Consider the following 16,485-nt stretch of genomic DNA (forward strand, 5'->3'; position numbering starts at 1 on the left):
ATCTGGCTGGGGGTACAAAGGTTCTAAACCATTTAGGGCTTTGAATGTTATCATCATAACCTTGAAGTTGATGCGGAAACAAACCGGTAGCCAATGAAGGGCAGCCAGAATGGGGGAGATGTGCTGGAATTTCTTCAACCCAGTTATTAATCTGGTTGCCGAATTCTGGACCGGTTGAAGTCTCTGCATCAGCCTCAAGAGTAGCCCCACGTAGAGAGCACTGCAGTAGTCTATTCTTGAGATTACGAGGGCATGAATCAGCGTTGTCAGTGCCCCCATGTCTAGATAGGGATGCAGCTGGAAATGGAAGATGGAGGTCCACCAGGTCCACCACCCCCTCCATCCAAAGATGGAAATGGGCTGCCCGGACCACAGATGCCACCTGGGTTTCCATGGTGAGATCCAGGTTCAGGAAGATGTCCAAGCTGCGATCCTTACTCTGTACTTCTGTTTTAATTGGATGGAAGTTGAATGAGCAAAGTGGTCAAAACAACAACAAAAGTACTTACTATGCTAAACAGCAGAATTTTGGCCTGTAGAAAAATTGAATGTGCTCACACTAAATATTACGAAATTTAAATGTGCCTTACAGTTCTGAACATAGAACAACCATGTTATGGTTCTTTGTGGTCTCTGTAAATGCACACAATTGGGTATTACTGCACCTGTGCAGGACCTCTCGGATGTTTCTAGAGCTTAAAAACATGTGATTAGTGGAACGTTCCCCCGTGAAGCTCATGCTCCGCCCACCAGAGACCTCAGTTCCTTTTAGCTGCCACTCAGGTCAGTCCTTTTGACAAGCTAGAGCCACCACTTTCACTTTTGAAAGCCTTATTCCTTTGTCCCTCACGGCCATTTTTACTTTATTTGGCGTTCCTTTGTGAGATCTTCCTCTTTATCTTACTTCCCCCGTTTTCTCCTTTCCTTCTCGATCTATTCCTCTCCCATTTCCTCCGCTTCTTTTATGCCCGCCCCCGGGCCTTTCAAGCATTGTGTGCTCTGCACTAACAAAATCCCATTCTCCTACGGGCATGATCATTGCCTTCTCTGCCTAGGAGAACAACATCAAACCCATAACTGTGCAGAGTGCAAAAAACTAAACCGGCACTCAAGTTAAGATTACAGCATCTCAGATCTCACCTTTGGGAGACATCTCTTCATCTGCCCGCTCCACAGATGGAATCAGGCTTCGAGATCGAAGCTGACGTCGACACTGAAGCATCCAAAATCGAAGGACCCATCTAAATCGAAAAGAGAGAAGACTAAGATTTTAAAAAACCAAGAAAATCTTCACAACCTACTCACCCAGATCCACCTCAGACGGTCATACCATCACCAGTCTTAGAAGAATCCTTATGAGAAGCTCCTGAGACTGTCTCGGATCTAGGCGATGTCTCATCTCCGCCACTAGGCTAGCCCATTGCTTCGGCTGATAGCCTCTCTCCAAGTGTTGGCCCCTGAATGGTGGATGTCCCATCCAGCCTGGCCTCGGCCCATTCCAGCGCTGCACTATTAGGGCGAGCAGTATCTCCACCAATCTCTTAGCTTGACTATCCACCAAGATTGCCCCCTCGTAAATGTCGAGCAAAAAACAGACACCTCTCTCCTGTGGAATATGAACCACCATGGGGAGAATATGTATATTATAGAGAACCCTCCTGATACCATCAGAGAGATGACTACCTTGACCCATGCCACGTATGCTATGAGACATATTCCCATGGAGATGAGATTGAGGAGCCCCTTTATTATAATGAGACTAAACGTGTAAGATACGCCATTGCATATCCACCCAAACACTCTCCATCACCCTCCCCGTCTCCACCTCGATATCGACATCATGACTGACCTTCCAGAAGCACAGTTTATCGATAAATACCTCAACCTGCCAAACCAGCCTTGAGATATCATCCCGAACATGTTGATCACCTGCCGGTTAAACAGTCTAAACCTTCCCCGACACTGGGACGCTCGATACTGACTACATCTCAACCTCAGAGTCAACATTGCCCCTCATCCATCCAAGCCACTATTACTTACCCAGGTCCACCACCCCCTCCATCTGAGTCTGATCCACTTTCCACTCAACAGCCCTCGACCTCAAAATGATTACCACAAAAACCACAGTACCGTTCCCCTTCACCAATTTCTTCTACCTCCGATCATGCTCCTTCGATCACTTCCCAAGAATAACCCTCTAATCTTCCCACTCTGAACTTTGATGTGGCAGAAAATCACCCACTGTCCCCTTCAGAGTACTTTACTTCATATAGCCAAATGGTTCTAAGAATGGCTAAATCTTTAGAGCTTGTGGTAGAAGAACCTCCACCACAAAAACAAGACTTAGTCTTTGATGCTATAAATCAAGATAAAGTGCCTCCATTAAGTCTTGCCTTTATTCCAGCAATGCCTGATCTCATAAAAGAATCATGGGACAAGCCCCATCTTCTCTCCAGATTTCTCGGAGAGTAGAAAATCATTACAAAACTCACAGCACGGACACCTCATTTCTCTCAAAACATCCCATCCCGAACTGTATTATAGTCGTATCTAACCAGTCTCGAGCCTGGAACAAGTCCTCTGTGGCCCCTTGATATCTTAGGGAGACATCTCTATTCGCTCACATCCTTCATTATGAGGGTTGCGAACTATCAAGCTGCCATAGGAGCCTACCATACTCCAGACAGCCCCTGATGATACCAAGTCAGAAGCCTTAAACATACATCTTGAAACTTCAAACCTAGCTAAACAACAGCACATAACTCCCAGACACACAGCAGTGTGTCATGCTGCCATGCGTGGCTCAGATCTGCTGTAGTCTATGATGACACAAAAACCCGTATCGAAGACCTTTCCTTCGACGGAACTGGACTATTTAATGACAAGACTGATGAAGTTATGGACAATTTACATAAGATTTGCAAAATAGCGAGGTCTTACTCAACTCAGAAGACTTTCAGATATCAGCGCCCTCAATGGAGGAAGCAGCCCTTTGTATACCAGCCATTCCAGCCACAATACAAACCTTACAGATCATAATCCTCTGACTGTCCATTTCCCATGCCATCAACCTCATCCAGTCCTAACTTTCGATCTGAAACACAGCAACAACAAATATGACAACCATTTCGCCGTCAGCAGAAAAAGACCAAAGTGTATCCCTGACTCCTCCGAGCCCGAGAGCTACACTTTCCATACCCATCTCTCACCGTTTCTCAGTTCATGGTCTCAAATCACCAATGATCACTGGATCCTTTCTATCATCACTCATGGTTACCTTATCAAATTCGACCATCCCCCCACCTTTCACTCGCATAAAAACCACCCCCTTCTCTACAGCCCTACAAGACAAAGTACTTCTTCTTCTCCAGAAACATGATATCCTCCCAGTTCCACAGTCCGATATCCACAACAGTTTCTATTCCCATTACTTCACGGTACCAAAGAAAGACTCAACCTCAGAAAACTCAACAACTGCATTCAACCCAAACGTTTCAGAATTACTACCCTCAACATTGTAATCCCTCTCCTTTCTCTCGGAGACTGGTTCGTAGTCATCGACTTACAAGATGCTTATTTCCATATCTCCATCCACCCTTGACATCAAAAATTTCTATGTTTCCATTTCAATGATACTGCCTATCAGTTCTGATCTGTTAACGAATTTTTCTGAGTAGCTACCTTTCAACATGGCGTTGACATTTCTCACATCTGCCATGCTGCCACTTGGTTTACCCCGTCGACCTTTGTCTTGCGTTACCGGCTAGATGTTCGAGCAAAGAGTGATGCAGCCTTCTGCCGAGCTGCCCAACCTCCTTACTTCAGTGATGTCCCACCAACCGGTAAGTGAGCTTGCTAGTCACCCAATTGTGTGCATTCACAGAGACCATGAAGAAGAAAAAGAGGTTACCTACCTGTAACCATAGTTCTTCGAGTGGTCCTCTGTGAATCCACACATCCCGCCCATCCTCCCCTCTGTCTGTCACTTGTCATCTACACTTATCTCTGACAGCAGCGGACTTTTGGGAACTGAGGAGGTCTCTGGCGGACAGAGCACGCTCTCCACGGGGGAACATCCCACTAATCACATGTTCTTAAGCTCTAGAAACCTCCGAGAGGTCCTGCGCAGGCACAGTAATACCCAATTGTGTGCATTCACAGAGGACCACTCGAAGAACTATGGTTACAGGTAGGTAACCTCTTTTTATGTGTGTTGCGCAGCTTTGGACTTGACTTTCTTCTCTGTGCACATCATTTGGATACTTTCAGATTTGTTTCTTCATTAGTGATAGTGCTGCTCATAGTTATCCTTTGCTTTTCCCCATCAGCTGAGCAAGTGCTTCCTGATCAGACAGTCTCACCTTCTGACACTTCCTCTTACTTCATTCTGGATTTTCTCCCTTCCACCTTCCTTATGGGACAGTTTCCCTCTATATGTTCCTCTATTTAATAATTGAACACATCCTGGTTTCCTTCTTGTGTATATTCGTGCCTTTCATCTTTAACACTGACTCCTTAGCCTTGTTATAGTTCTTCATTGGTTGTCCTATGCCTAAGTGGGGATGTTCTCTATATGTCATATGCCAGCAGCAAGATAGCATTGTGGGATCACCTGGCTCCAAAAGGATTGTGAGGCATCTACACTAGAGGCTTTTAGGCAGAAGCTAAGACACTTAATCTTTTAATTGAGGACTTTTCCCCTTCTCTTTTGAGGGAGCTGTTAGATTTATTCACTGCTGCTGTCTGAGCTGTTTGGTGTGTGTTGTGTCTGGTTAAATTGGCTTTATGTTTTTACTGTTTTAGCTGTGATGTTACAGTTTTTGCAGAATAGATTGTAAGGTTCTTTGGAAACTTTATTGGGAAAATAACATAAAAGTACCTGAGGTGACATATAAAGACAAGTTTCTCCCCTTCCTTATGGCCTTGACGTATGAATTTCACAACATTCTGCCTCCCTCTGTCTTTTTAATACCACTTTGACATCCATGTATTCTTCAAAACAGCCATGCTTGCTGGGGCCACAGCTGTTTATTCGCAGTTCATCACACAACTAACCGATGAAAACCAGTCATGTTGTCCAGTTTGTCAGAGGGTTTTCCAAACAGAGTTAGAACTTCAGGAAGTGATAGATGATCTTCAGAAGAAGCTGCGCCTTGCTCCAGATAAATTGAAAACAACAGAGGCTGAACTTAAGAGGAGAGAGAAGAAGCGTGATGAAATGATGGCACTTAAACCTGTCAGGTGAGGCAGAAAGAGTAGCATGGTTTGATAGGTAAAAGATGAACATGCTTCTCAAAGTTTACAGCCATTTTCAAACCTTGTAGATATGGTTGTTGTAGTTTTTTCAGGCTCTTTGGCTGTGTTCTGGACTGAAACACGGCCAAACGGCCCAAAAGGCCTACAACAGCCATTGGATCCCAGCTGTGAAAGCTTTCAAGAATACACTTGTGGATATGCTTTTCTGTCTTTTTGGACGAAATTGTTTATGTTGTCTGTTTATAAGAACATTTAGAGATTGCTTTTCAGCTAGAAGTATGGTTTCTGAAATGGCTATGAATATAAATAAAGAAGTGACTTGAATCCCGAGTTGTCCTTTCATGAACAGAAGAAACTCCAGTCAAACAATGTGCCTGTTGATAAAATGGGGAGAGAAGAGGGCTCCACTTATTTCTCTTTCTCCCTGCAAACTTTCCTCCAGCTATCTGAAACAGATTTTTAAAGTCTGTGGTTGGGGAAAATCACAGCTCCCCCACGTTTTCAGATGGGATTATTTTCTAATCAGAGTTCAACTCATATTAAACTAGGATCCAAGTCAATAGAAACTGAATTGCAGTAGCCAAATGTAAAACAAAGTTAGATTTTTAAAAATTAGTAATAAGCTGGGAGAGGGGTTCATTTCATTATGATAACAGGAATATTTTTAGTTCTTGTGCCAGCATTGAATAGTGAAATTCTGTCATACACAGGTTTTTAAACAATCTGATGAAGTTAATGAGCTAAATCAAAGATTATCTTGTGTGCTAGGCTTTTTATAGAAGTGTTCTGCCCACTTGTAAATCCAAGTATAGCTAATCTTTATACTGAGTTGGTTTTGCTGCTGTTACTGGAGGAGAATGCTATTGTGATTTTTTTTAACTAAAAGAAAATATTATAATGATGGGGGTTTTTTGTCTCTTGGTAAGGCAAACATTATCTGAACTTCAAGAAAAGGACATACCTGACTTAAGGAACAAGCTGCAGATTCTCAACAGAGAGATTCAACGCCTTAAAAATGATATAGAAGAACAAGAGACTGTCTTGGCTGTTATTATGCCTGAGGAAGAAAGTGCCAAAGCATGTCTGCAAGATATTACCCTTATGGAAAGGTACCAGGTACTGTATAGGAACTAAAGCTGCATACTACTTGCATGAAGGAGTGAAGTTTGTTGAAAGAGTCTATATGTCCATCCACCTTTTCATCCTCTGCTTAGTCAAGTGGCATGAAGGAGTTCTGAATTAAGGCTATATGATGCATACAGTACATAGTTTTCACAAACCTCCGTAATACCTATACTAATTTCAGTAGGTTGTTATGGGAAGGAAGGGGCTCTGTTGTACACTATGGGAATAGTTTTGAACACTTGCAGTAGACTTCAGTGAGTCCAAAATGCCATTTCCAGTGGGATAAGAATATTGGTGTTTTACTTTTACTTTTCAGACTGATCTAAGGGATGTTGAGCGAAAAATTGCTCAGCACGCTACTAAGCTACAAGGTGTGGATTTGGGTCGGACTCTTTTGCAAGTGAGCCAGGAAAAGCAAGAGAGAAAGCATCAGTGGGATACAGGTAACCCTCTATGAAAACCACCAGATTTTTTTATATCCAAGCCACTTGTCTGTGTCTTTCTCTCCTTCTCAAGTACCCTGTTTCCCCAAAAATAAGACCTAACTGGAAAATAAGCCCTAGTATGATTTTTCAGGATGCTCGTAATATAAGCCCTACCCCCAAAATAAGCCCTATATCCCTGCCTGCCACACCGCTATAACTGATATCTACAAGCCCAGCAAGCTTGGTGATCTGCTGGAAGTTCTGCTTTCATGCCTGCCTTCAAGGCCACTGGAGGAGGAACTATGATGGCGGTCCCTAGCCTACGCAGCCTCATAGGCTTCTTCCCCTTGGATACCCCATGATGGAGACTGCCTGTCCTTTTCACTTGCCCTATATCCCTGCCTGCCAAACCACTAAACCAATAAATGGGAGGGGAAGGAAAAGGAAAAACTAAGAGGGATAATAGAAAGGGTCAGAGGGTGTAATAGATTTTGTTTGTTTGTTTGTTTTTTAATGATGATGGGGAGGAATGGAACAGATTTATTAATTTTTAAAAAGAGTAATGGGGGAAGTAATTGTACCCTAAATAACTAAAAAAAAAAAAAAACCCACACTATCCACACACAGACACAGAGCACTCCCCCAAAGATCACCCACCCTGCCTGAACGTAACCCCCCCCCCCAAAAAAAAGAACTAAGTGTTTTGTGACCTGCCTAAACAAAGCCCTCCCTGGTCTCCTACTAAATTTGCTGAATGAAATAAGAATAAATATATTCTAAACTGAATGTGCTTTCTCAGCACATTGGCTGGAGAAGCAGACACGCCCACATGCACAGATACACTCAGAAGAACCAGAGAATCAAGCACTCAGGAAATAAGTTTTGGGGAAAGGGATTCCACAGTCGCACACAAAATCCCCCCCTCCCCCGAGATCACCCACCCTGCCTGAACACAAGCCTCCAAAAAGAAGTAGCCTAACTGAAATACCCACACAGCTAAAGATCTCCCTCCCCAAATTCCCAGTTCAAATAATATTAATAAGTGAATCAAATAAGGAAGAGAACTGTGCTTGCTTTGCTGCCACAGAAGTGAAAGAACTGCAGTAGCACAACCATAACCACCAGCAAGTGCTCTGTCTCAGCTAAAGACTTGAGCAGAAGTGGGAAATGGCTGCAGGGAAAAGGCTTATAAAGCCTCTGAAAAAGGACACCCCCACAGCTCTTTCAGCAGCGCTATTGGTTGCCTGGCATGCCAATTCAGGATTTCCTGATCGGCCAGCACTTCTGATTGGCACCAGCAGGCTGCAGAGATGGCACAGAGAAGCCCAAAAGGGATGAGAAATTGACAAATATTGACAAATTGACAAATAATACTGGGTAAATATTTGTCACTTCATATTTGTTGGGTTTCCAGAATTGACAAATACGAATAAACGAATATAGGACAAATTGGCAATGTTAGGCGAAAATCGCAATTTGTTTTTACAGTGGTGCTTCGCATTATGACATTAATTCGTTCCAGCGAAATTGCTGTAAAACGAAAACATAATGCGATTTTTAAAAGCCCATAGAAACGCATTAAAACCCGATTAATGTGTTCCTAGGGGCTTGAAACTCACCGTCCAGCGAAGATCCTCCATAGCGCGGCCATTTTCGCTGCCTGTGCAGCGAGGAATCTGTCCCAGAAAACAGCAGGTGGCCATTTTGTTTACCCAGCGGCCATTTTGAAACCGCTGATCAGCTGGGCGAAAATCATCACTTTGCGGTGATTGGTTCCCGAAGCAGGGAACCGATCATCGCAAAGCAAAATTCCCCCATAGGGAACATCGTTTTGCGATCGCTTTTGCGATCACAAAAACATCGACGTCTAGCAATTTTTTAAAAAACTCTATTGAAACTTATTTTCATTGACTATTTTCCCCAGATCCAAAGGAAAAAGGGTAGGCTGTGTAAAAGAGGAGAAAGAAATTATGGAGTGAAATAGCATGAAAAGGGCAGACAAATAAATAGAGCTAAGATTAATTAGGTTTGCATACAGGTTGAGAAGTCAAAATTAGAGTCATTTTCCTCAGTTCCAACATTAATGGTTTTGCCTTACCCTTAGCTAGTACTCACTAGTTATTTAACACATTTATCTAATCAAGGAAACTGGCAATTTATTTGCACACATATAACCCAACAAGCAGTATACAGGTGGGGACCGAAATCATCACACAGCACTGCACTTTCTAGGAGAGGGACCAGTTGAAATTTGAAAGATGTTCAGGTTATATAAAATGTCTTGTGTTTGTGCTATGGTTTTTTTTCCTGCTTCTCAATTTGAGTAACATAGAGCTTTACTCTGCTGATTTATGCCAGATTCCATTCAGTTAAAATGTTAATCGCATTTTAATTCCCTAGTTTACTGCAATCTGTTTCCCCTCAATTGTGCTTACAGTCACCGGAAAAATTGAATTAAAGCAGACACTTAAACAAGACCAACAAAATCAGGTCCAGTGTTTAAAGAGTACGGTGAATGAGCTTAAAGCGGAGAAACTTCAAATTTCCAGTCGTATGCAACGTCGACAGCAGTTAGAAGAGCAGACTGTGGAGCTGACCACTGAGGTGCAGTCCTTGAACAGAGAAGTTAAGGCAAGTGCTATAAATGCTACTGTCAGTTCTTCTTCCCCTATCCTGCCCTGTTCTTGATGAGCTTTTCAGAATTCTTCCAAGTCACTAAAAAGGCAGTTGTCTCCATGCATTAAAAAAAAATACAATCGCAATTTCTAAAGCAAAGTAATCACAGTGGTGATTTCTGTTTCTTTTTCAGGAAGCAAAGGAGCAGATCTTTCCTTTAGAAACAACTTTGGGGAAACTGCAGCAAGAAAGAGAAGAGTTGATGCAGAAAAAGAACAAAAGTTACAGAGCGACACAAGAGGAGGTTAGATAACTTGTAGTTAGGATGGTTTTATCAACTCTGAAAGTGCAGTTCAGTGTAACAGAAAGTGATGTGCATTGGAGCAAAAGTCCTTATTTCACATGCAAACTGATGGTAACTGAATTTTTGATGGATAACCATCCACCCCATCACCGTTCCTGGCATGTTTGCCACTGGGCCAGAATTGTTAAGATCGTCAGGAGCCATCTGTGTCTTCTTTAATAGTGGCCAAGCGACCACCCCTTTTACCAGGTTGGTAGCTAGCCATTCCTTCGAGTAGTGTTGACTGTTTCTTGGTTTCAAGCTAGTTCTTCTGGCTGTAGACTTCCAAAATTGGAGACAGATGAGGATTGAGAACAGACAACTTGACAGATCAAACCAGGCACTCTCTCCGACATCATCAGACATCTGCACATCTGATGAAACTAGATGAGATGATGAACTGAACATCACTGTCATGCTTTTCACCACCTATGACGGGGAAGGGAAATGTTAGTGTTAGCTGAGAGCCCAGTTTTCACTCCTGAACCCCACCTGGGGGCTTCACGAAGATTAGAAATGATAAATGAATAAATCAGTAAATCGACTAAATGAACCAGGAAATATATCAAATATTCAAACATCCAGTTTTGATTATTTTTAAAAAATTTGGGTAGAGGGGTTATTCAGCATTGCAAAAACCATTGATTCTGTTCCCAAAGCAGCAACAGAGGATTTATGAGAGGAAGAGGAAAGAAAAACTGACAGAAAGAGAGAATAAGCTTCCCAGGTGGGGCTTTGTAAAAAAATTTGAGAGGCTCTAAAATAGAGCCAGGAGGGACACACTGCCTACTTGTGGCAGACAAGAGTGACGTTATTGTCAAAATACATCAAAAGCAACCACAACTTGTGGCTGAAGTTTGAAAAGGGAGACATTTTATTTTCCTGAATCAGGGGCTATTTATGAGATAGCTCATTTTGCTCCCCTCTTCAAAAGATGTGTTCTAATTTGGCTCAGATACACTAAAATGTGTAACATTCGAAGTTTAATTTAGTTAAACAGTGTGTTGGCTGTTTTGAATTAAATATGCATACTACTTTTAAGCTAAAATATTGTATATTTTCTTACAGATAAACAACATCAAAGAAAAAGTTAAAAACATCCAGCAGTATGTAAAAGAGATTGAGAATTATGTTAAAGAAGGGAAAGAAGAGTACAAACAGGTAATGGCAAAATTAGCAAGTGCCTTCCAAAATGATGTTATTTTTAAAACATTTAAATCACTTCTTTATGATCCACTAAGTTTCACATGGGGGGATGGGGAAGCAGGCCGTTCTTATAACAAGTGGCCACCATGACTAGTTTAAATGAATAAATGTGTTTTTCCTGGGATAGCAAAAGGAAATTGAACTTGATGAAGTCAACATTCAGCTAACAGAATGTGAAAAGAGGAAGGAGAAGATAAACAAAGAAATTGGAACCATTAGGCAAGATATTGATACTCAGAAGGTAGGTCGTTGTCCCCCCCCCCCCCATTTAACCTTTATCGCTATATTTTAGGCTGATGCCAACAGATTATATCATTTGTATGATTATAGATTAATGGCAGCAGTATTAAGGGCTTGAAGTGTGAGCACTTTTAATACAGTAATACCTGCATGTGGTTTTGAAATGAGAATAAACTCCTATTGAATTCGTGTCTACCCTATTGCTTTAGACAATAGTTACATGTTACATGCTTTAGCCTTAGTGACATGTTTATTGCCTTGCCATCTTCTTTATCTCCTTAATGTATCTTATCCTTTAGGGCAATGTTTCCCAAAGTGGGTGCTGTAGCACCCATCGCCCCTCACAGGGCTCTGCAGCTGTCCGGTGCGCCAGCAAACCAGCCAGGAGCAACGTGGAAGCTTTCTTTGTTTTTTTCCCCCCGCTGTGCTGCTGCTGCTCTTCCGGCTGGCTCCGGCTCCTTCCTCCTTCTTTGTTTCCTGCTCCACACCGCACTCCTCACTGCTTTTCCTGCTCCGCCGCCGTCACTGCTTGGGGGAGCTGCAAGTGGAGAAAGTTTGGGAACTATTCCTTTAGGGCCTTGCTTCTTAAAAGCTTGTTCTGCCATTACTCGGTCAGAACTTGATGCTCTATAGAAAACTTCTATTTTGAAATTTTACAGGGTAGAATATCCCTGCATAGAATACTGCTCTATAATGTTTTAAAGACTTTTTTAAATAAAGTCTTTACAGAGCTCAACCTGTGGTAATATGGAATGTTAATTGTTTGTATAATCTGGTTTTTATACTTACTGCCTGCCAGCTGTAGGGCTATTTCAGATGCAAGAGTAAATCAAAATTCTTCAGAACTGGGCCTTCTCAGGAAGAAATAAACATATTGGTGCTCTCCACTTAATTGCTTCCTTTTTCTGGCCAGCAGGAGTAGTTAAATGAAGCAGGAAACATCCTGTGTTTTATTCAGCATTATATTCAAACTGGGAATCAGTGCTGGAATCCTGTTTCTTAGCATCGTTAAGTCACACTAGAATAGGGCCATTCGAATCAATGGAATTTATGGAGGAGTTGGTTCACAAAATCAGCACTGATTGAATAGGCCTACTCTAGTGACTTACTACACTAAGCAACAGGCTTACAGCCACTGAGGTGTGTTACATACAGCACTGATGTTACCTGTCTGTCATGGGTTTGGAGGGAAAGTTCCAGCCTATGGGGAGTGGAAGGCGGGACATCAGGAGGAGGGGCTGTACTGTATATATATGTGATGCGTGTGTGGAGAAGTTTAGACGCTGGGATGTGAAGAAGCAGCAGCTGGGAAGAAGAAGCTGGTGTGGGAGTCTGTGTGTCAGACAGGGTACTACTGTGTGTCAGAGTACCAACCTGATAGGTTCAGGTGTCTGTTGGTTAGCCAGAACTGATAGGTTCAGGGTCTGTGCTTCAAGTTAAGTGTTCTGTGTGAACCAAACTGTGTGTATGTATGAGTGAAACTAAGCCACGTTACTATATCTTATTCACCTGATCATTTTATTTTCCCTGTGTGTTGTTTTAAATAAACCTTATTCTTTTATTGGTTAAAAATCCATCCCTGGTCTGTGTGACTTCTTACAGGGAATGGTTGGTGGCAGCTTAGTTAACTGTGGCAGATCCCAGTAGGTCTGGGTTTGTCACATTGATTGGTGTCCAGCGTGTGGGATACGACTGGTCCAGTTGTCCAGTGGTCCAGCAAAGCCTTGGCAAGTGTGCCCAGAGCAAGGGGGGTCTAGTCAGGGACAATCTGAGAGCGCGTAGGTAATCTTCTAGGTGTGCCTCACGGGGGGGTGCACTAGTAGAAGAACGTGTAACCTCAGATTGGGGGCTAGATTAGGGAGCTCTGAGGCAGCCTGTTTTTGGCGGGAAAAAAGCTGAGGCAAAACTGTGAAATAGCAGTGAGCTAGCTTGTCTGCTGAGAGGCCCAGCAGAGGGGGGTAGACTCTAGCTCGCAACTGTTGCAAGTAGTGCTGAAGGACAGCAGCAATCTATAGAGAAAGCTGGTTCTGAGGCAAAAGAAAAAAAAAGTGGTCGTTTTATTTTGGGGCTTGACTTTTGAAAGCAGCCTGTTCTGAGGGGGGATTATGCCCTTGACTCGAAGCCAGATGGCAGAAATGGGTGAAGTGAAAGACCCCCAGGTAGACCAAGGTTCTGAGGATGAATTTGGCTCAGTGCAAGGTGACAGCACGGGAGAACAGAACCCAGAGCTCAGAAAAATACTCCTAGCCCAACAGCATGAACTGAGGGTGAGGGAAATGGAGGAAAGGGAAAGAGAGAAACAGAGACATTTCGAACTAGAGAGAGAGAGAATGGAAAAGGAGGAAAGGTTAGAGAGAGAGAGAATTGCTCTGGAAAAAGAAAGGATGGCGTTTGAATTAAGAAAATTGGAAATGATGAACCAGAACAATAATAACAATAGGGATTCTGAGGGAGGCCAATTGTCTAAAGCTGACCTGAAGAAATTCCCTGTGTACCACAAGGGAGATTGTCCTGAGGTGTTCTTTTCCTTAGTGGAAAGAGCGTTTGTGGACTTCTCAGTGAGGGAAACTGAGAAGATGACCATCATGCGATCTTTAATCAGTGGTAGCCTGGCTGAGGTTTATTCAGAGATGCCACAGGAACTGATGAGAGATTTTGCAGAGTTTAAAAAACTGGTGTTTGCAAGACATGGGATAAATGCGGAACAGCTGAGGCAAAGATTCAGGTCCCTCACAAAGAAACCAGAGCAGACTTTTACCCAAGTGGGGGCTCAATTGGTGAGGCTGCTAGAGAAATGGCTATCTCAGGAGGGGACAGAGACCTTTCAGCAGCTTAAAGATTTGATAGCGCTGGAACAGTTCTATTCAGTCCTGCATGGGGAACTGAAATTCCAGGTGAGGGAAAGGAAACCAAAATCTGTGGCAGAAGCAGCCGAGATCGCAGATTTTATTTCCCAAATAAGAAAGCCCTTGGGTGAGGGGAAAGCGATGGGAAAACCCAAAGAAACCTACAGCAAGTACTCTCAGGGACCAGGGAAAAGCCAGCAAGGGGGAGGGGCCCATGGTGAAGGGAAGCCCTCAGACATGAAACCAAGACCTCAGATTTTGGAGGGAAAACCAAAACAAGATGAGAAAGACTCCAAATACAGCAGAAAATGTTATTTCTGTCAGGGAAAGGGCCATCTAATCTCAGAGTGTGAGAAATTAAAGCAGCTAAAAGGAATTGTGCCTCAGGATTCGAGTGGGACCAAGCCAAAAGCTGTGTTCTGTGTCCAGAAAGAGCAAGGCTCATTGTCACTGAGGGAGCCTGTTGCCATGGCTACTCAATCTGGAACAGCTACATCTGCTGATCAGGCTGAGGAAAATGGTCCTCTTGTAGAGGTCAGGCGCTGCCTACTGGTGAGAACAGATTCTCAGTTGTTTGAGACAGCAGGGGTGGACGTAGGAATACTTGGCCATCAGTATCGGGGGCTGCGGGACACTTGTTCCCAGGTGACCCTGTGCCATCCAGATATTATTCCTAGGGAATATATAATCCCAAATGAGAGCATGAAGGTGGCAGGGATTGAGGGGCAGGTGATCTCACTGCCAGTCGCGGAGGTGTGTGTGTGTTTAGTCGTTTAGTCGTGTCCGACTCTTCGTGACCCCATGGACCAGAGCACGCCAGGCCCTCCTGTCTTCTACTGCCTCCCGGAGTTGTGTCAGGTTCATGTTGGTTGCTTCGCAGACACTGTCCAGCCATCTCATCCTCGGTCGTCCCCTTCTCCTCTTGCCATCACACCTTCCTAACATCAAGGTTTTTTCCAAGGACTCTTTTCTTCTCATGAGATGGCCAAAGTACTGGAGCCTCAGCTTCAGGATCTGTCCTTCCAGTGAGCACTCAGGGTTGACCTCCTTTAGAATTGATAGGTTTGTTCTCTTTGCAGTCCAGGGGATTCTCAAGAGCCTCCTCCAGCACCACAATTCAAAGGCATCAATTCTTCGGCGGTCTGCTTTCTTTATGGTCCAGCTCTCACTTCCATACATCACGACAGGGAAAACCATAGCTTTGACTATTCGGACTTTTGTTGGCAAGGTGATGTCTCTGCTTTTCAAGATGCTGTCAAGATTTGTCATCGCTTTCCTCCCAAGAAGAAGGCGTCTTTTAATTTCAGGGCTGCTGTCTCCATCTGCAGTGATCATGGAGCCCAGGAAGATAAAATTTGACACTGCCTCCATATCTTCCCCTTCTATTTCCCAGGAGGTGATGGGACCAGTGGCCATGATCTTAGTTTTTTTGATGTTGAGTTTCAGACCATGTTTTGCACTCTCCTCTTTCACTCTCATTACAAGGTTCTTTAATTCCTCCTCACTTTCTGCCATCAGAGTGGTATCATCTGCATATCGGAGGTTGTTGATATTTCTTCCGGCAATCTTAATTCCGGCTTGGGTTTCTTCCAGTCCAGCCTTCCGCATGATGTATTCTGCATATAAGTTAAATAAGCTGGGGGACAATATACAGCCTTGCCGTACTCCTTTCCCAATTTTGAACCACTCAGTTGTTCCATGACCAGTTCTAACTGTTGCTTCCTGTCCCACATATAGGTTTCTCAGGAGACAGATCAAGTGGTCAGGCACTCCCATTTCTTTAAGAACTTGCCATAGTTTGTTGTGGTCCACACAGTCAAAGGCTTTCGCATAGTCAATGAAGCAGAAGTAGATATTTTTCTGGAACTCTCTGGCTTTCTCCATAATCCAGCGCAAGTTAGCAATTTGGTCTCGAGTTCCTCTGCCTCTTCGGAATCCAGCTTGTACTTCTGGGAGTTCTCGGTCCACATACTGCTGAAGCCTACCTTGGAGGATTTTGAGCATAACCTTGCTAGCGTGCGAAATGAGTGCAATTGTTCGGTAGTTGGAACATTCTTTGGCACTGCCTTTCTTTGGGATTGGGATGTAGACTGATCTTTTCCAATCCTCTGGCCACTGTTGGGTTTTCCAAACTTGCTGGCATATTGAATGTAGCACCTTAACAGCATCATCTTTCAAGATTTTAAATAGTTCAACTGGGATGCCATCACCTCCACTGGCCTTGTTGTTAGCCAGGCTTTCTAAGGCCCACTTGACTTCACTCTCCAGGATGTCTGGCTCAAGGTCAGCAACTACATTGTCTGGGTTGTCCGGGATATCCAAATCTTTCTGATATAATTCCTCTGTGTATTCTTGCCACCTCTTCTTGACGTCTTCTGCTTCTGTTAGGTCCCTCCCATTTTTGTCTTTTATCATGTTCATCTTTGCG

At 43.4% G+C, this 16,485-nt stretch overlaps 1 protein-coding gene across 2 annotated transcripts in view; it reads left to right on the plus strand.

Annotated features, from left to right (window-relative positions):
* The window catches only part of RAD50 (RAD50 double strand break repair protein), a 77,497-nt gene that overhangs the window by 34,796 nt on the left and 26,216 nt on the right, over positions 1-16,485 (plus strand). For both annotated transcript variants that reach the window (XM_072990187.2, XM_072990188.2), the window contains exons 14-20: positions 5,004-5,241; positions 6,183-6,372; positions 6,698-6,824; positions 9,244-9,441; positions 9,620-9,726; positions 10,834-10,926; positions 11,099-11,212. In XM_072990187.2, the coding sequence (XP_072846288.2) occupies positions 5,004-5,241; positions 6,183-6,372; positions 6,698-6,824; positions 9,244-9,441; positions 9,620-9,726; positions 10,834-10,926; positions 11,099-11,212 (1,067 nt within the window). The remainder of the gene's footprint in view (positions 1-5,003; positions 5,242-6,182; positions 6,373-6,697; positions 6,825-9,243; positions 9,442-9,619; positions 9,727-10,833; positions 10,927-11,098; positions 11,213-16,485) is intronic.

Source organism: Pogona vitticeps, chromosome 2 (genome assembly GCF_051106095.1).
Source record: "Pogona vitticeps strain Pit_001003342236 chromosome 2, PviZW2.1, whole genome shotgun sequence".
In the NCBI taxonomy this organism is placed as follows: domain Eukaryota; kingdom Metazoa; phylum Chordata; class Lepidosauria; order Squamata; family Agamidae; genus Pogona; species Pogona vitticeps.